The 20,844-nt window shown below is 45.4% G+C and overlaps 1 protein-coding gene across 3 annotated transcripts in view; it reads right to left on the reverse strand.

Annotated features, from left to right (window-relative positions):
• CRYL1 (crystallin lambda 1) overlaps window positions 1-16,142 on the reverse strand; it is a 124,665-nt gene extending 108,523 nt beyond the window's left edge. The window contains exons 1-2 of one of the 3 annotated variants that reach the window (XM_054447243.2): window positions 14,696-16,142; window positions 1,341-1,448 (exon numbers count right to left, since the gene is read on the reverse strand). In XM_054447243.2, coding sequence (XP_054303218.1) covers window positions 1,341-1,448; window positions 14,696-14,736 — 149 coding nt within the window. In that variant the 5' untranslated portion in view covers window positions 14,737-16,142. Of the gene's footprint in view, window positions 1-1,340; window positions 1,449-2,354; window positions 2,376-14,695 lie in introns of those variants that run through there. The other 2 variants (XM_054447244.2, XM_063650564.1) reach the window with 2 other exon arrangements.
• Window positions 16,143-20,844: the final 4,702 nt, after the last annotated feature.

Here is a 20,844-nt window from a genome sequence, read left to right on the forward strand (position 1 = left end):
TATTTTATTATTTTATTTATGTTGAGGCAAAGTCTCACTCTGCTGCCCAGGCTGGAGTATAGTGGTGCAAGCATAGCTCACTGTAGCCTGGAACTACTGGGCTCAAGCAATCCTTCCACCTCAGCCTCCCGAGTAGCTAGGACTACTAGCTAGGTGGGTGCCAATACACTGGCCATTTTTTTCTTTTTTTCTGTAGAGACGGGGTCTCACTATGTTGCCCACACTGGTCTTGAACTCCTGGCCTCAAATGATCCTCCTGCCTCAGCCTCCCAAAGTGCTGAGATTACAGGTGTGAGCTACCAGGCCTGGCCAAGGTTTTTGTTTTTTAGATTGACATTTTACCCTGGCATTGACTATTTGTAACAATATGGAAGAAGTAACTTAACTTCTCTGTGTTCAAGTTCTTAATCTGTAAAACAACACTGGGTTAGGGTATATAGTTTCTTAATGCCTATAGTTTAACATCATACCCTACATATTAATCTTTTCAAAATGTAGACAATAAAGTAAGCATATTTTTGTTGCACGAAAATGCAAATTCAAGTTATATATTCATGGACACCCTCCAAATAAGGATAATAACCAGCTAACGCACGTCTGAGATGGTCAGAACCCTGTTCCGTGACGGCACCGCAGGGGGACGCGCCGTGCGTTGAGGGTGCTCCACACCAGTGCCTTTGCTTCTGGGCACGCTGCGATGGCTTCTTTCCCCTGTCCTTGACCTGCCTCACTCTCAGCCTTTCTTTGGTTCCTGTGACTACCATCCCTAAAACAGCCCTCCGCATTCTTAGCACTCAGCATTTAGTAAATTCATCCACTCTCACACCTTTAACTAGTACCGCTGTCACAGTTAATTATAACCACATCAACAGCTCCAGTTCTGTCCTCTCACATGAGTGCTAAACCTCTAACTAAAATTCAGGATGTTTTCATTTGCGTCCTACCATTACTAGATCAACAGGTCAAAACAAGCTGCAGGACCTCTGTTCCTAAACTGTAATGCCCCTGCAGCTACGGCTGTCACATGCTGGAAGCTAGTTCCTCCTGCCTAGATGGAAGCAAGAAACCCCAGCCCTCCAGCCCCGGGGCAAACAGCTAGAGAAGCCTGCAAAGTCACTCACGCTTGATGCAGTTTCCTCCCCCATGGGAGCCCTTCCCCAGTGTGAATTCACATTCCAGCCACTGTAGGCCTGGCCTTTACCAACTCAGAGGCACTGCAGTAGCCATCAGACAAAAATGTGACATCACAGATCCTCATAGCCTTGAGGATATCACAAACAAGACCAACTGAGAGAAACAGACCCACTTCCATTCCTCCTGGAGAGCGCCGGCTGGCCCACCTGATGTTTTCCAGGGCGTTCCTTATCTGCTGTTGCTCAATGTCATAGAGTTTCACCTGGAAGCCTCCACTGGCAAACAGCATGGCCCAGCTTCGCCCAATGACTCCACTAAAGGGAGATAAAAGAAAGGATTCGAATTAATTTAATAATCGAATGGCTTTTCATTCTTAACCCAGAATGAGTTTTTTTTTAATTACACAGTATCCTATTCTTAAAATATTTAATACATATCTTAAAAGTACACATTTTAGCCAGGCACAGAAAGACAAATATCACAAGTTCTCACTCATGTGAAAGCTAAAAACGTTGATCTGATGAAGGTGGAGAATAAAATGATGGTTAACAGAGGCTGGATGGGGGTGGGAGAGGGAGGAAGAGAGGTTAGTGAATGGGCGCAAACATACAGTTAATAGAAAAAGTAAGTTCTAGAGCTTGATAGCACCGTAGGGTAACTAGAGTTAACAACAATGCGTTGTATATTTCAGAACAGCTAGAAGATTTGAAATGTTCCCAGCACAAAGAAATGATAAATGTTAAAGGTGATGGGTGTGCTAAATACCCTGACTTGATCATTACACATTCTATGCATGTAACAATATATCACAAGTACCCCATAAGTATGTAGGAATATTATTATGAATTTTTTTAAGTACACGTTTTGATAACATTATTTATTTTAAATGTTAACTGTTTCCACCCAGGAGCTCCTGAGCCCTCAACTCCAGTGCTGGTATTCATATTCCACATGTAGCCCTGCAGCATCTCACGTATTTATCACGTACTCACACGCTGAAACAAAATATTACAGTCAGGAGGTAGCAGGGTACCATGGAGACACAACACCCGTTAGTGAACTTCCATTTGACCATGTCTTAGGCAAGTCACTTAATTAACTTAAAAGAACAGAGAGAGCATCTGCTCTGTCCTCCCCAATAATTACCGCCACTGCCACTGCCACCCACATTTCAGCATGGATTAGGTGCCAGGCACCATTAAACATATCACAGGTCTTACCTATGTTAATCTTTACAACAACCCTACAAGGTAGGTGTTATTAGTATTTCCATTTTATATGTAGGGAAACTGAGGCACAGAGGAATTAAGCCTACATAAGTGATAAACTGAGGCATGGAGGAATTAAGTCCACAAGGGCGATAAGTGATGGATCTATGAGATGAAGCCAAGCAATCTGACTCCTGAGTCCTTCCTCTTAACCACTACACTCCAACTGCTGTTTCAGACTTCCTGAAAAATGAAAAGAAAAAAGTCATAAAGAGTTCACATGGGGTTGTTCAAAGAGTGAAAAACAAATGTACAGAACACATCTAGAGTCCAAGTCTTGGTTTCTAATACTATTCTCCAATAATAGGAAGCAGGACTCCTTGGAGAAATGGCTAATTTGAAGACAGAGCCAGAAAATATACAAGATGAGCCCGGAGCAGTTTGTAGCACCAAAAAGAAAAAGAAAGTATTTAAAAAAAATGCATCGATGGGGCATGTCAAAGGGATAGGGGCCCACTATAGGAGCTCCCAATGGCCAAAGCTGGAACTTGAGCCACAAAATTAATACAGCAATACTGGATTATAACACAAAGTATACCACAAATAAATGCTTGAATAAATGAATAAGAAGCCAAATCTCCCTTGCAGAAAAATGCCAAATAATTTATGTAGGTACTCCCCCTTAGGGAGGTAGGGCATCACCCCCACTTCCGTGTGCAGAGTGACCTCCTTCCAAAAAGCACAGTATGGAAGAGGGAAAAGTTCCACGCAGTCACCACGCAGCGGAGAAACCTGACAAACCCTACCTTAGCCAGGTGTTCAAAGTCAACATCAACAGTGGTAACTGACATTGAGAGTATGCACTCTTGATATAAGACAAAGTGAAACTGATGCTTTATCCCTGCGATCTTCCTCCCCAAACCCCATAGCACCATTCTCATCATAAGAAGAACATCAGACAAATCCTAACAGAGTGACATTCTACAAACTACCTGACTGGTGCTCCTCAAAACTGGTAGGGTCATCAAAAACAAGGAAAGTCGGAGTAACTGTCACAGTCTAGATGAGTCAAAAGAGAAATGACTATTGTAATTTGGTATCCTGGAGGGGATCCTGGGACAGAAATAAGACATTAGGTAAAAACTAAGGAAATCTGAATAAAATATGAATGTTGTTAAATAATAATGTGTTGGTCATGAATAGCCAATATTATTAAAATTATTAATAAGTGATGTTAATAATAATGTATGGGTTCATTAATTGTTACAAATGCACCATACTAATGTAAGATGTTAATAATAGGGAAAATTTGGTGAGATGACATATGAAAACTCTCTATACTATCTCCACAATTTTTCTGTAAATGTAAAAATTGTCTAAAAAAATAAAGGTTTTTTTCAATAAAAGCATGTAACAGCAGTTCCATTCCTAGGTATGTACCCAACAGAAATGAAAACATGTCCAAAAAAAAACTTGTACACCAATGATTATAGCAGCATTATTCATAACAGCTAAATGCAACAGATAAAATGTGGCATACCCATACAACAGAGCTATTCAGCCACAAAAAGGAATGAAATGCTGATACATGCCGCATGGATGAATGTTGATAACATTATGCTAAGTGGAAGAAGCCAGTCACAGAGGTTCACGTATTGTATGATGCCATTTATAAAATGTCCGGAATAGACATATCCATAGAGACTAGGAAGTAGATTTGTGGTTGCCCAGGGCTAGGGGAGGAAGGAATGAAAAGTGATAGCTAGTGGGTCCAAGGTTTGGGATGATGAGCATGTCGTAAAATTGATTGTGGTGATGGATGCACAACCTTGTAAATATACTAAAACCACTGAATTGTACACTTTAAATGGGTGAATTACAGCTCAGTATTGCTGTTATTAAAAATAAATGTTTGTAAACATGCTTTGACAACCAACTCCTGCCGTAAAAATGTAAAGCAATAGTACTTAAATTTTCATAAGGGTGGATGAAGCCAGTAAATAATAATAATTAATAATAATAATAGTTAAATTTAGTTGAGTAGAAGGGTGAGGGGGAAACAAATGTCACATTTGGCATAATGTAGGAAGTTGCCTTAAGGTGTGAATGCAAAGAACAGCTATCTATGTTCAGAGTCTTAGGCTTTTAAGAATAAATACTAACTCAGCCTTAAAAAGAAATGACACATGCCACAACACAGATGAACTTTGAGCACATTTTGCCAAATGAAATAAGCCAGTCACAAAATGACAAATGCCCTATGATTCCACTTACCTGAGGTACCCATAGAGACAGAAAGCTAGAAGGGTGGATGCCAGGGGCTGGGGCTGGGGGAAATGAGCAGCTGTTGTTCAATGGGTACAGAGTTTTAATTCTGCAAGATGAAAAAGTTCTGGAGATTGATTGCACAACAATGGGAACATACTTAACACTACTAAACTGTACACTAAGAACTGCTAAAATGGCAAGTTGGGCCGGGCGCAGTGGCTTACGCCTGTAGTCCCAGCACTTTTGGAGGCTGAGGCAGGTGGATCACTTGAGGTCAGGAGATCAAGACCAGCCTGGCCAACATGGGGAAACCCCATCTCTACTAAAAATACAAAAATTAGCCAGGTATGGTGGCGGGCACCTGTAATCCCAGCTACTCGGGAAGCTGAGGCAGGACAATCGCTTGAACCGGTGGGGAGGAGGTTGCGGTGAGCCAAGATGGCACCACTTCACTCCTGCCTAGGCAAAAGAGCAAAACTCCATCTCAAAAAAAAAAAAAAAAAAAAAAAAGGCAAATTGTATGTTATGTCTATTTTACTATGGCTAAATGTGGTTTAAAAGTTTAAAAAATATTTTTTAAAAAAATGAACACTAACTTACCCTGCAAAAGGATGATTCTGAGTTGGGACAAGGCTTACCTACCCCACCAGAAGGCAACTGGGCACTTTCTCACTAGCCTAGAGAAAATATGTATTTGTAACATTTCAATCTCAGTTTCCCTGGCCCCTCTTTAAGCCTCAGCACCTGGCTTTGTTCTCCTGGGGAATGAATATCAAAAGATAATTTTTTTTTTTTTTTTTTTTTTTTTTTTGAGATGGAGTCTCGCTCTGTCGCCCAGGCTGGAGTGCAGTGGCACGATATCCGCTCACTGCAAGCTCCGCCTCCCGGGTTCACACCATTCTCCTGCCTCAGCCTCCCGAGTAGCTGGGACTACAGGTGCCCACCACCACGCCTGGCTAATTTTTTGTATTTTTTAGTAGAAACGGGGTTTCACCGTGTTAGCCATGGTGTTCTCGATCTCCTGACCTTGTGATCCGCTCGCCTCGGCCTCCAAAAGTGCTAGGATTACAGGCATCAGCCACTGCGCCCGGACAAAAGATAATCTTGAACAGGCCTGGCTCACACCTGTAATCTCAGGACTTTGGGAGGCTGAGGTGGGAGGATAATTAGAACCCGGAAGTTCAAGAAGAGCCTGGGCAACAGAGGGAAACTGGGTCTCTACAAAAAAAATTTTAAATTAGCTGGGTGTCGTGGCACATGCCTGTGGTCCCAGCTACTCAGGAGGCTGAGGCAGGAGGATCACTTGAGCCCAGGAGTTCAAGGATGCAGTATGCAGTGAGCTACGATCACGCCACTGTACTCCAGCCTCAGACAGAGCAAGACCCTGTCTAAAAAAGAAGGTAATCTTGCTCTACGCAAAGTCAATTTTCTCAATACAGTCTTTACCCTGGGACAAAACCCTGAAAAAAGTTCTACCTCTGGCACCCACCTTATATGGGCGTGCAAGCCTGGGAGTGGATGGAGAGACAGGAGCAAATGACAAATGCAGTACAGGCCGAGTGGGCCTTATTCAAAATGCTTGGGCCCAGGATTTCAGATTGCAAATTGTTTTTGGATTTTGAAATCTCTGTGGCCGGGTGCAGTGGCTCACACCTGTAACCCCAGCACTTTGGGAGACCGAGGCGGATGGATCATCTGAGGTCAGGAATTTGAGACCAGCCTGGCCAAAACGGTGAAACTCTGTCTCTACTAAAAATACAAAAATTAGCCGGGAGTGGTGGCATGTGCCTGTAATCCCAGCTACTCAGGAGGCTGAGGCAGGAGAATCGCTTGAACTTGGGAGGCGGAGGTTGCAGTGACCCGAGATCGCACCACTGCACTCCAGCCTGGGCAACAAGAGCAAAACTCCGTCTCAAAAAAAAAAAAAAAAAAAAAAGTAAATTTCGCATAGTGAAGTTTAAAATAAAAAACAATGTTAGTGGCCGGGCGCAGTGGCTCATGCCTGTAATCCCAGCACTCTGGGAGGCCAAGGTGGTGGATCATGAGGTCAGGAGATCGAGACCATCCTGGCTAACATGGTGAGACCCCATTTCTACTAAAAACATAAAAAATTAGCCGGGCATGGTGGCGGGTGCCTGTGGTCCCAGCTACTGGGAGGCTGAGGCAGGAGAATGGCGTGAACCCAGGAGGTGGAGCTTGCAGTGAGCCGAGATCCCGCCACTGCACTCCAGCCTGGGCAACAGAGCAAGACTCCGTCTCAAAAAAAAAAAAACAAAACAAAAAAAAACAATGCTAGTGAGCAGTATGAATTTATTTGTTCAACAGGGTAAACTCTATGCACCAGGAACTAGCACTCACCTTCATATTCCTGGCATGTTGTAGAGGCTCAATAAATGTGAAAAAGCCATGGTTATCAAGTGAAAAATATGAGATAATGGTCAGCTGGCTCTTGCCATGGGGTTAATTAGAAGGCAATGATGACTCATTAGGAAATAGTAAAGGGCATCTACCATGTGCAGGCACTGCCCAGTTCCTGACCCCAAGGAGCTCATAGTAGGTAGGCAGACAACAAACTAAATAAGCAAAAGCACTAGGGAGAAAGAAAGCAGGGGAGTAGGGACTGAGAGGCAGAGAAATGTTAAAAGCGCCACCAGGGACTGTATCACTGGGAAGGTGACATTTTAGCAAAGGAGGTAAGGGGCCAAGCCATGAGTGTATTTCTGCGACAAGTGTTCCTGACAGAGTCTGTTTGCCCAGCTGGTCCAGATCAACAAGGCTGGTGCTCTGCTGGAGGGGCGGTGGGGGGAGAGGAAGGAGGGGACAATGAGGTCAAAGGGAAGGAGAGAACAGTGAGCCCATTTCATGGCACCTCAGAAGCAATGGAGGGATTTTGGTTTTTACTGAGTGAGATGGTTGGCTAATAGAAGGTTTTAGACAAAAGATATCATCTGACTTCTGTTTTTAAAGGGACATTCTAGTTGTCTTACTGAGAATACACTGCAGAAGGGCAAAGATGGAAGTTAGGAGACCAGTTTGGGTGTCAGGAGGCTGGTGCCCGATGTGATGGGAGGCGGGACCATGACGGAGGCAGAGGGGGTGCTGGAAAGTGGTCAGCTGAGAAACGAATATGCAATATTTTCACAGTACAGCCAAGAAGAATTGCTGGTGAGTTGCATGTGGGTGTGAGAAAAAGAAAAATGGAGGACGGTGCCAAGTTTCTTTTGGACAAGGAAGGATGGAGATATCATTAACTCTGCTGGGAAAGACTAGCAATGGAGCAGATGTTAGGAGGGAAGATCAGTTCAAAACGGGATGTTTTCAGTGAGAAATGCTAAGGGGTGGGTCTAGCAAGTCACTGGCTGTAAGTATCCAGGTTCAGAGCTAAGGGCTGGGCTGGGATATTAATTTGGGATTTACTGTAGAAATGTGGTATTTAAAAGTGTGTGACTGGGTGAGATCTCTAAGAAAGTGAATATCGATAAAGAAGTCCAAGGATTCAGCCTTGGGACACTCCAACTTTAATGGGGAAGAATATGGGGACAAAAGGGAGTGCCAGTGAGGTGGGAGGGGGGTGTGGTTAGGAAAGTGAAGGGAGTTGCCATCTGCATCAAACGCTGCTGATGAATATTTGAACTGAGGATTGACCATTGGGTTTCGTAAGATGAATGGGGGTGGGGACCATGACCAGAGCAGATTTGTGGGCTTGATGAAAGACTGCTCAGGGTAGGTTTAAGAGAAAATGAGCCTTTAGCCCTAACTACCAGTTTCAGGAAATGAAGGGATGGTGGAACATGATAAATGACACCACACAGGTTGGGTGCAGTGGCTCACGCCTGTAATCCCAGCACTTTAAGAGGCTGAAGTAGGTACATGGCTTGCACCCAGGAGTTCAAGACCAGCCTGGGCAACATAGCGAGACCCCATTTTGGGAAGGGAAAGGGAGGGGAGGGGAGGGAAGGGATACATTCAGCAAAACCTAGAATATGGGAAATTTTACAGGGCAAATGACTCAAATTCTTCAGTAGATAAACTGCAAGAAAAATTTTACAAAACCAGAGAGGGATGAACAATCTATAGATTGAAAGAGCTAAGAATCTTATTGACTAAATATAACATGTGGGCCTTATTTAGACCCTAAATCAATCAAGCCAAGTATTTAAAAAATTAATCAGGGAACTCTTGAATATGGAAGAGATATTTAAAGATATTACATGAAGATATTAAGGAATTGTGTTAATGTTTCACACATGATGATGCTATTGTGGTTATATATTTTTAAAACAGTCCATATCTTTTAGATACTATACATGCCGACATATTTACAGATGAAATGATTCAATGCCTGGCATTTGTTTCAGAACAATCTAGAGAAGGGAGAATAACTGAAACCAGATTAGCCATGTGTTAATAATTGTTGAAGTTGAGGGGGTGGGGAAGCTACCTTAAGGTTCATTGCACTGTTCTCTCAACTTTAACACAGTTTGAAATGTTTCCCTAATACAAAGTTAAGAGAGAGAATATGGATAGGAAGAAAGAAACTGGAGACAATATGGATAAGTTTATTAAGTTTTGAGGAGCAATGTGGCAATTACCAGAGGGAAAAATGGGGTCAAGAGAGGGTCCTTTTCTGTTTTCAGGGAACAACTATATGTTTGCTGGCTGCAGGGTCTGAACCCTGGAGAGGGGAAGCAATCATGCGGGAGGGAGCATGGCGCTTTGGTCTGGGGCTAATGCACCTGCCTCCATGGCTTGGGTCTTACCCTGATGCTGCTGTCGCTCAGGGAAAGGCAGCCCCCTAATCAAACAGGCAGCAAATCCTTGGAACCGCAAGTATCTGACCTGAGGGAGGGTAACCATTGGCCGGGATTCTGGCATCAAATACCAGGTGATTGGACTGGGCCCCACTTCCCTTTCAGTCTTGAGATTGGCCCCTTCATTGCAGAGGATCAACAGCAGACCGCTGTCCCCTGGGGACCAGCTGGTGTCTTTTCCCCCACCGCTTCACGCCCACACACTCAGTCATTGCTGATTGGACATGGATTGGACACCTGACCCAAAGCAGCCAATCAACTGGCTTAGGAGCACCCTACGACATCTGCAGCCTGAGATGCACGGAGCTGAGACCACTGGGTTTCCTCTCCTGAAAATTGGACCCGGGCCGAGCACGGTGGCTCACGCCTGTAATCCCAGCACTTTGGGAGGCCGAGGTGGGTGGATAACGAGGTCAGGAGATTGAGACCATCCTGTCTAACACGGTGAAAACCCATCTCTACTAAAATATAAATAATTAGCCAGGCGTGGTGGCAGGGGCCTGTAGTCCCAGCTACTCGGGAGGCTGAGGCAGGAGAATCGCGTGAACCCGGAGGTGGAGGTTGCAGTGAGCGGAGATTGCACCACTGCACTCCAGCCTGGACGAAAGAGAGAGACTCCGTCTCAAAAAAAAAAAAAAAAAAGGAAAGAAAGAAAGAAGGAAGGAACGAACGAAAGAACGAACGAAAGAAAGAAAGAAAATAAATTGGACCCAAAATACAGAAAAAAAATCAGTAAGAGGCACTATACTTGAAAGAGGATAACCTTAGGGTTGGCAGTGATGTGCAAGATAAAGTCACAGGGAAAGAAAGAAAAGTGAGCAAGTACAAGGAAAGGGAATCTACAGAGCAAAGGAAGCTACAGAGAGGCAGGCACAGGGACCAGATTGCACGGCCCCAGAGCTGGAAAGTTCCCTGGCTTGGTTTCCCTCAGGTTTCTGTTTCAGGTTTCCCTCAGTATTGTTCCCCAATACTACCTTACATCAGGCCCAAGAATAATTAACTTCCTGTCCTGAGAGCTTGTGACATTTTTGACATCTTATTGGCCTTTTTTCCAACCACTATATGCCTGGGGACCTCAAAATGGGAGCCAGCGATAGAGGTAATTCAACGCCCTTCCCACTGTGACTATTGCGACATGTCTTAAAGCTTCTGAATTCATGAATCTTAATGGGTACTACAAAAGGTGAATGCAGATGAACGTTTATTCTGTTATACAGTAGCAAAGCAGCAGGGGAGAAAAGTGATATAATTGCTTCAGTTCTATCATTAATGTCACTTAATTTTGAATAAATTCATTTTAGATACATTTGAAAGTATCTTTCCAGCTACAGTTACTTATTTACTGGGTAAAAACTGAAGTAAAACTGTTCCTACACTCATGATCTAAGTCTACTACCGAAATTTTGCCAGAAAGAGCTATTAAGTAACTCCTGCGAAGGGCACATTTAGTGTCTAAGCTGACTCAAAAGGCAAGGAGGGCATCCTAGGGTTTGCTGTGTATGCGTGCAAAAATTAGCAGGAAAATACCTAGAATAGCACTTCAAAGAAAATTCATGCCTCAGAAAGTTTCTTATAAAAAATGCACAGGGCAGGTGTATTGGCTCACGCCTGTAATCTCAGCACTTTGGGAGGCCAGGGTGGGCAGATCACTTGAGGCCAGGAGTTCGAGACCAGCCTGGCCAACATGGAGAAACCCTGTCTCTACTAAAAATACGAAAATTAGCCAGGAATGGTGGTCCGTGCCTGTAGTCTCACCTACCTGGGAGGCTGAGGCAGGAGAATTGCTTGAATCCAGAAGGCAGAGGTTGCAGTGAGCTGAGATAGTGCCACTGCACTTCAGCCTGAGCCTGACAGAGCAAGAATCCATCTCAAAAAAAAAAAAAAAAAAAAAGTACAATCACCCCAAACAAAATTTTGGAATTAAAAAAATGAAGGAGACTCTAGTTTATAGGATACCTTTCTTTCTTGCCTTTCTAGTTTATGGGATGTTTTTCTTGATAAACAACGTCCTACCAAGCCCTTCACAGGGCACATCAGTTAAAAAATAAGCAGTCTCTGTTACAAATGCTCAAATATCTGTCTACTGGGACCAGGCATGGTGGATACAAATGGCAACAATACAGTTTGTATCCTTAGGGGAAAGGCCCAGAAGCAGAACTTCTCCTGGAGGAGACAGTCCCTGAGCTTGATCCTGAAAGAGTGTGCCCCCTAAAAAGCAGGACAGGAGAAAGGGCATGCCCTGCACCAGGAACATTTTGTGTTCCTATTCTAAACAAGCTCAAGGGCTACAAGCTGAATCTTGTAGTGTGTATACAAATACAGAACTCGTATTTTAGCGATTTAGAAACACAGTGTTTTATAAAGGTAAGGCTAACAAAATGAAAGCCTTAGAACACTACTCCAATGCAAATTTATCTTCATGATACCCATTTCTACTCTTTTTTTTTTTTGAGATGGAGTCTCACTCTGTCCCCCAGCTGGAGTGCAGTGGTGTAATCTTGGCTCACTGAAACCCCTGCCTCCTGAGTTCAAGCGATTCTCCTGCCTCATCCTGCTGAGTAGCTGGGATTACAGGCGTGCACCACCACGCCCGGCTAATTTTTGTATTTTTGGTAGAGACGGGATCTCACCATGTTGGCCAGGCTGGTCTCGAACCCCTGACCTCAGGTGATCCGCCCTCCTAGGCCTCCCAAAGTGCTGGGATTACAGGCATGAGCCACCATGCCCCAACTTCTACTCCCATTTTTAAAAGTTATCACTACCAGATTTTCCTGCAGCCCTAGCCCCAAAAGCGTTTCTCTCATCCTCTTTCAAGCCCTCTCCATTCTGAAGGGACTTGCCCTGGATGTTTATAGGACAGCTAAGTGGCCCTAAGGAAGAGTGAACTTTGGGAAAAGATCAGCGGAAAAGAATTAAGTGGGACTGTATTCCTAGCAGGTACTTTCAAGATGAAATCTATAAACTGATAAGGAAAGCTGAAAACACAATATGCTCCTGAAATTGAAATATGTATATTTTGGTCTGTTGAAACCTAAGAATGAAACTGAACCAGGTTTTGGCAAATTAATTGACATTCCCCAAGCCCTATTTGTTAAGTGGGTGTTCCTTGGAATCACCTGTGGGGCCAGGAAAGAAATAGAGGGACGAGAAAGAAGGGTGGTAAGGAGGAAGGGAAGAAACCAGCACTGTCCCAGAGGCAGAACTGGGTGTGTGCTGAAGTGCTGAGAGTGGGGGAAAGACAGGACTTTCACACCAGAAAACAAAGAAACAAGCAGAGGCCCCAGAGAATTATGTGGTCCTTAAAGTTTGGAAGCCTTTCTCTAATTCCTTGTCAACATCCCTCAAGGAATCAGAAGTAAACTGTCAACTGAAGCTCCTCATCAGTAGACTGAGCCACCCACAGCCAGATAACTGCACAATCAACTAAAACTTCACTTCACATGTATTAGGTGCATGCATAACACTACTCCAAGACATGATGGAGCTATACAAGGCCAGGCAAGGTGGCTCACATCTGTAATCCCAACACTTTGGGAGGCCAAAGCGCTTGCACCCAGGAGTTCAAGACCAACCAGGGCAAGATGGTGAGACCCCATCTCTACCTAAAAATTTTAAAAATCAGCCGGGTGTGGTGACACATGTCTGCTGTGGGAGGATGGCTTGAGCCCGGAAGGTTGAGATCCACCATGATGGTGCCACTGCACTCCAGCCTGGGCGACAGAGCGAGACCCTATCCTATTAAAATTGTGTGTGTGTGTGTGTGTATGCGCACGTGCGCACGCATGCGTGTAGAAAACTGTGTATATATATGTGTGTATATATATACACACACACATAAACTCTGGTAACTATTAATAAAATCCAAGACAGAGGCAACTACCACCACTGGTACAAAGTGCACTTTTTTTTTTTTTCCGACGGAGTTTTGCTCTTATTGCCCAGGCTGGAGTGCAATGGCACCATCTCGGCTCACCGCAAACTCCGCCTCCCGGGTTCAAGGGATTCTCCTGCCTCAGCCTCCCGAGTATCTGGGACTATAGGCATGCGCCACCACGCGCGGCTAATTTTGTATTTTTAGTAGAGAGGGAGTTTCTCCATATTGGTCAGGCTGGTCTCGAACTCCCCACCTCAGATGATCCGCCCGCCTCGGCCTCCCAACGTGCTGGGATTATAGGCGTGAGCCACCGCGCGCGGCCCAAAGTGCACTTTTTAATATGCCTTCGCTATTCAACCACGGGCACTCATGGGCCAGAAAGAACAAAAGCACAGTAAACTCCACGGCTCTGGAGAAAAGAAAGCTGACAACAAGGAATCTGATGCCTTCCTTCAATGGGAAGGAAACACCCTGACATTGGAAGTGGTCTCCACACTGGGTTGTACACTGATGGGGGACGAAGTCGGGGGCAGGCCAACACCTCAACAGCAGTCACCAAAAAGGTGCTTTTAACCATCAATAGCGAGTATTAACATGTTTATAGATTGCTGCTAACAGCTGGCCAAGGAAAGGTACATACAAATGCCCCTTTTTAAAAAACAAAAATAGCAAAGATTGTAAACGTAGGGGGTTGGGGGCGGGTTGGGGGAAGCACACACTAAAAATCAATTTGGGCAGAATTTAAGTTGTCAAATGGACACACTTAGCAAACTCTCTGGGCTCCATCGCCCCCCACCTCCCCTCTGGAAACATCGCCTTGCCCAGGAATTAGGACTGCCTGTATGTTCGCCTAACACCTGCTGCGGCCTCCAGCGACATCGTCGCCGACAGGACTGCGCTGGCACCCTCCCTGCTGGGCTAGTCCTGTCTCCGTCACTAAACGCCTGTGACCTTAGGTAAACTGCTTAGTCTCAGTATTCTCATTCGTAAAATGGGGATGAGAACACAGTTGTCGCAGGATCGCAGCCAGAATTCGTTTCATTCAACACGGTGCCTGGCACTTCTATGTGGACCTGCGGCCAGACGCGGCGACATTCAACAGACTCCAGGAACCGCAGGCCCCGCGGCCTGCGCGGTCAGCCTCGGAACCTCCTGCAACGCCGGCTCCCGGGAAGCAGACCCAACTTCGCGGGGCGCCTCCACCTGCCAAGCCCCTCCAGCTGCGCCTCTCCCCGAGCCTGCCAGCGCCGTAGGGGCCGCAGGGCGCAAGGCTTCGGAGGACCGGAGGCCCGGGCGGGGACAGCGACCCAGCGCCCACCCCGAGGGCCCCACGCGCGGGCACCAAGTCCCCGGCGTCTCCCCGGGCTCCAGGGGCAGCAGCGCGGCTCGGAGCCCTTTACCTGCCAACGATCACCACGCAGCCGGCCGCGGAGGACGCCATGGTTGGGCCGGGGACGCGGCGCCGCGGGCGCTGGGACTAGGCGCCGGCGGAGCTGCGAGCTCTGGGCTCCTGGGAGGGCGGGTCCCGCGCCCATTGGCTGCGTGCGCGGACCGGGAGGGCGGGGAGGGCCGCTTGGTCCCGGAGTGGGGTGCGCGCCGCGAGCCCGAGACACCCGGAGACACCCCGCGCGCCGACCCTCGTGGGCAGGGGCAGGACCAGCGCGGGGGCACGTCGGGGAGCGGGAAAGCGGGAAGACCACGCGCTTGTGACTGTCAGCATTCACCATGAAGTCCGTGTCTATAGGAGGGGACACGGCCAGGCTGGCACGGGCTCTAGCACTAAAGCACCCTAGAGAAACTGTCAGAGAATGTCGCCTTTGCTTATTCGTCTCTGAAAGACGCCTGCCGCTGCCGCCAACTGCGAACTGGGCGCAGGGACTGCGACAGCAGTGAAAGAGAGCACCAGATGCGTTCATCTGCGCGACGGAAGGACACGTCTGAATTCCTCCATGGAGCACACTCTGCACTCGGTTTGTGTATCAGAAAAAGGAAATGCCCTCGTGCCCTGACTCCTGGCCTTCTTGGAGCCCGGAACAGACCAAGAGGAAGGGGCATCACACATTGCCTGACAGTGGTGTGCGTCCACACAGCACAAGCTGAACGGGAAATGACACAGTCATTAGACAGAGGAGACAGTACCCAAGCTGAAACCGCAGCCAACACTGAGTTGATAAAAGGAAGTCTTCCTTTGTTTCCCCTGAGTCAGGAACATAGAAAGAGAAATCCCAGGGGAGGGGTTAGGTTTGTTTTGTTTCGTTTTTTTAAAGAACAGTTTCACAAATTATCGATAAATATTTGTAAAGTATTCAACCTGAAGAGAAATGAAAAGTAACACAAGGAAGATAAGTCATCTCTCACTCATCGGATTGGCTAAGTCACATAGATTGATTATATTCCCTTATCTGTAATGGAGTGTTTCGGACATGCAACTTATACACAGTAGAAGGCAAGCTTAAATGTTGAGGACTCTTTGGAGGGAATGTTACAGTATATTGTTGAGAGAGCCGCTAGCCTGAGCAACCGCGCGTGCTCTGGCTGAGTATACAAGGCTCCAAAGCTTCCATCTTCTGATGGAGCAGTTTCTGTAGTTAGGTACACAGGCAGCTAATATAATAGGTCAAGGCACCCAGGGAGTGAGCATCCTGTGACTGCTCACTACTGGAGGCTATGGGGGCAGCAGACTGGCTTGTTTGCTGCTCCCTACAAAGTTTGCTCTTTGCTAAAATAGTGGGCTGGGCGCTGAGGCTCATGCCTGAAATCCCAGCGCTTTGGGAAGCTGAGTAGCAAATAATAGCTTGAGGCCAGGAGTTCAAGACCAGCCTGGGCAACAAAGCGAGACCCCTGTCTCTACCCAAAAAATGAAAAAAACTTATCCAGGCTGGTGCCGCCTGTAGTCTCAGCCACTCAGTAGGCTGAGGCAGGAGGATTGCTTGAAGCCAGGAGTTTGAGACCAGCCTGTGCGAGATAGTGAGACCCCCCCATCTCTAATGTGTGTGTGTATATATATATGTATGTGTGTGTGTATATATTTATTTATGTATACATATATTTATAACTTTAATCTTTCTGGTACCAAACAAAAAAATACATATTTATTTAAATTAGCCAGGTGTGGTGGTGCATTCCTGTAGTCCCAGCTACTCAGGAGGATCTCTTGAGCCCTGGAGTTCAAGGCTGCAGTGAGCTATGATTGGGCCACTCTACTCCAGCCTGGGTAACAGAACAAGACTTTGTCTCAAAAGAAAGCAAAAAGTGGCCGGACGCAGTGGCTCACGCCTGTAATCCCAGCACTTTGGAAGGCCGAGGCGGATGGATCACAAGGTCAGGAGATCGAGACCATCCTGGCTAACACGGTGAAACCCCGTCTCTACTAAAAATTAGCCAGGCATGGTGGCGGGCGCCTGTAGTCCCAGCTGCTCGGGAGGCTGAGGCAGGAGAATGGTGTGAACCCGGGAGGCGGAGCTTGCAGTGAGCCAAGATCGCGCCACTGCACTCCAGCCTGGGCGACAGAGCAAGACGTCATCTCAAAAAAAAAAAAAAAGAAAGCAAAAAGTGCTGGGCCCTTGCTCGTTGCAAACACAGGAGTCATCTGGCCCTCTATGTAACCCTATGGGAATTAAGGATCCAAGAACCCATATAAATATGGTGTCACTCTGGCTATTGCTTTTACTGTAATAAGATATTTTATTTTTAATCCAGGAGTCTCGTGACTTCTGTCAGCATCCAAGTGCAGAACCTCTGTTGCAATTTAGTGAAAATCTCAGACCCTTGCAGTTTTTGACACATACAAAATTTAGAATGTGTGTACCCTTTGGCTTAGCAGTTCCAATTCTAGAGCTCTGTTGTACAGGAATTCAAGTGGACATGAAGTTAGACAAATTTCTTTATTTCAGCATGGTTGTTAATAGAAAAATATTGAAAACATGATGAATATCAATGAGAAATGTTTTTAAAGACTATGGAATTTTCAGAGAATGTCTGCTTCTGGCCAAGAGGAAAAATAAGGATGAAACTTAAACTCCTTCTCGAAACAACTAGAAGGCCCCAAAAACAGAAGAAACAGGGATCTCAGACCCTGGACAAGAGGCAGCCTAGGACAGCGATCCCTGAGAGAGGGAAGCAGACAAGGCATGGGCTGAGGCTCTGAAAGGGAAAGCTCAGAGCCTGGTTTTCTCACTTGAGTTGAGGAAAAAGGAGACTGAAGTTCAGAAAGACCAAATGATGAGAATTTGCAGGGCATGGTAGCAGACAGGAGGCAGACACTCAGGGGAAAGAGGGAACTCCAGGGACCTGTAGAAGAGAGAGGCCCTTCACATGTTTGGCTGAGTGCTGAGCTGTGCATGTGAGAGAGGAACCTGTCAGAGGATGGGGTGAGAAATCCCAGAATGAGTAAGCCAACCACCCCCAGACTCATGCAGGACTCGAAGATGTGTGTTCCCACAGCCAGACTGAAAAGACCTCATAATACACAGGACACCAGATAGAACCCTCAGGAACATGTGGCTTCAGCAGTGGAGCTAAGCTAGTCCTAGACTAAAGGTTTCTCTGGAACCATTTTAAGAAATATCAAAAGCCAGCCTCACAAGGGCCACCCAGATTCCAGGTAACTTAACTGTACTCCAGAACAAAATCCATTACTATTGAAAGGAACACAACAAGTTTGAAAAAGAACACATTTAGGAGAACTCTACGTGATTTCAGCATTTACTATAAGTGAAACTCCCAATGTAATGGTAGTTAGGGAGTGGAGCATTTGGGAGGTATTTAGGTCATGAGGGTAGAGCCTTCATTAATGGGATTACTGCCCTTATAAAAGGGACTACAGAGAGCTCTCTTGTCCTCTTTCCACCATGTGAAGATATAACAAGAAGACAGCAGCCTGCAACCTTGAAGAGGGCCTTCACCAGAGCCCAATCTTGCTGGCACTCTGATCTTGAACTTCCAGCCTTCAGACTGTGAGAAATAAATGTTGGTTGTTCATAGGCTACCCAGTTCATGGTACTTCTGTTACAGCAGCCTGAACTGACTGAGAAAGGTACAAAGACAATTCAATGGAAAAAAGATAGTCTTTTCAACAAATGGTGCTGGAGCAATTGGATATGCACAAGCAAAAATAATAATAATAATCGCCACCTTAATTCTTACCACTTAACCACATATGAAACCTCAAAATGCATTATAGACCTAAATGTAAAAACTAAAAACTATAAAACACGCAAAAGAAAACAGAAAACTTTGTGACTGTTAGGCAAAGATTTATTAGATATGACACCATAAGCGTAACATAAAAGAAAAGGTTGCTTAGTTTGACTTCATCAAAATTAAGAACTTAGACATTTTCTAAGATAATATTGAGAAAATGAAAGGACAAGCCACAATTTGGGATAAAATATTTCAAATCACGTATGTTACGGGGTTTGTATAGGAAATATATTAAAAAGTCTTAAACTCAATAATAATTTTTTTTTTTTGAGACGGAGTCTCACTCTGTCACCCAGGCTGGAGCGCAGTGGCACAGTCTTGGCTCACTGCAACCTCTACCTCCTAGGTTCAAGCAATTCTCCTGCCTCAGCCTCCCAAGTAGCTGGGATTACAGGTGCCCCCCACCATGCCTGGCTAATGTTTGTATTTTTAGTAGAGATGGGGTTTCACTATGTTGGCCAGGCTGTTCTCGAACTCCTGACCTCAGGTGATCCACCCGCCTCGTCCTCCCAAAGTGCTGGGCTTACAGGTGTCAGCCACCGCGCCCAGCCTCAATAATAATTCTTAAAAGTTTTTAAATGGGCAAACCAAAAAGAAATTACCTCAGAGGTCAAATAAAATAGCCCTTATTTGGGAAACAAGGAACTGCAATTCAGTTACACTGAATCAGGGCAGCCCTGAACAGAAAGTTGTTTTCAGAGGAAGTTTATTGGTTAGGCAGAAATCCTAAACTGCAAACCCATTCTGGATGTTTAGAGTACTTACTGTTGGAGGCCAGTGTATACTGACATCAGTTGTTATCCAAGTCTATCGGAACATTCTGTGGTCGGACCGTTAACATGTATAAGAGCAATCCTCTCATAATCTTTCAACTCCTCTACTTTAGGAAGTCTTAAACGTAAGCCTTAACTAATTCATTTTCTTTCATACTCAGCAACCATAAACAAACAATTAAAAATAGGCAAAGGACTTGAATAGACATTTTCCCAGAGAAAATATACAAATGGCCAATAAGCACATGAAAAGATGCTGAACGTCATTAGTCATTAGAGAAATGCAAACTAAAACCACAATGAAATACCACCTCACACACATTAGGATGGCTACTGTCAAAACAAACAAACGAAAAAGAAAATAACAAGTGTTGGTGAGAACACAGAGAAATGAGACCCCTTATGCACTGTTGTTGGGAATGTAAAATGGTGCATAGCAGACACTATGGAAAATGGTAGGGCTGTTCCTCAAAAAATAAAAAATAGAATTACCAGCAATTCTATTTGTATTTTTAGTAGAGATGGGGTTTCACTATGTTGGCCAGGCTGTTCTCGAACTCCTGACCTCAGGTGATCCACCCGCCTCGTCCTCCCAAAGTGCTGGGCTTACAGGTGTCAGCCACCGCGCCCAGCATCAATAATAATTCTTAAAAGTAGCAATTCTACTTCAGGGTATGTACCCAAAAGGTATATTGCAGGGTATGTACCAGCAATTCTACTTCAGGGTATGTACCCAAAAGAATGGAAAGTTTGTCTTAAACAGTTATTTGTAAACCCACGTTCATAGCAGCATTATTCACAATAGCCAAAAGGTGGAAGCAACCCGAGTGTTCATCACAAATGAAAGGTGATAATGTCTTGGCTCTGCGTCCCCAACCAAACCTCATCTTGAATTATAATCCCCATATGTCAAGGCGGGACCTGCTAGGAGGTGATTGGATCATGGGGGTGGTTTCCCCCATGCTGTTCTTGTGATAGTGAGTGAGTTTTCACAAGATCTGATAGTTTTATATGCACCCAGCATTTTCTCTGCTTGCACTTCTCTTTCCTGACGCCATCTGAAGAAGGTCCTGGCCAGGTGCAGTGCCTCACACCTGTAATCCCTGCACTTTGAGAGGCCAAAGTGGGTGGATCACCTGAGGTCAGGAGTTTGAGACCAGCCTGGCCATCATGATGAAACCTCATCTCTACTGAAAATACAAAAAATTAGCTGGGCATGGTGGTGTGTGCCTGTAATCTCAGCTATTCAGGAGGTTGAGTCAGGAAGAATCGCTTGAACCCAGGAGGCAGAGGTTGCAGTGAGCTGGGATTGTGCCACTGCACTCCAGCCTGGGCAACAAGAGCAAAACTCCATCTCAGAAAAAAAAAAAAAAAAAGAAGGTCCTTGCTTCCACTTTGCCTTCCACTGTGATTGTAAGTTTCCTGAGACCTCCCCAGCCCTGCGGAACTGTGAGTCAATTAAACCTCTTTTCTTTATAAATTACCCATTCTTGGCAGTTCTTTATAGCAGTGTGAGAATGGATTAATACAAATGGATAAACAAAAATGTGGAATATACATACAATGGAATATTA

The sequence above is a fragment of the Pongo pygmaeus genome, chromosome 14 (assembly GCF_028885625.2).
Source record: "Pongo pygmaeus isolate AG05252 chromosome 14, NHGRI_mPonPyg2-v2.0_pri, whole genome shotgun sequence".
In the NCBI taxonomy this organism is placed as follows: Eukaryota; Metazoa; Chordata; class Mammalia; order Primates; family Hominidae; genus Pongo; species Pongo pygmaeus.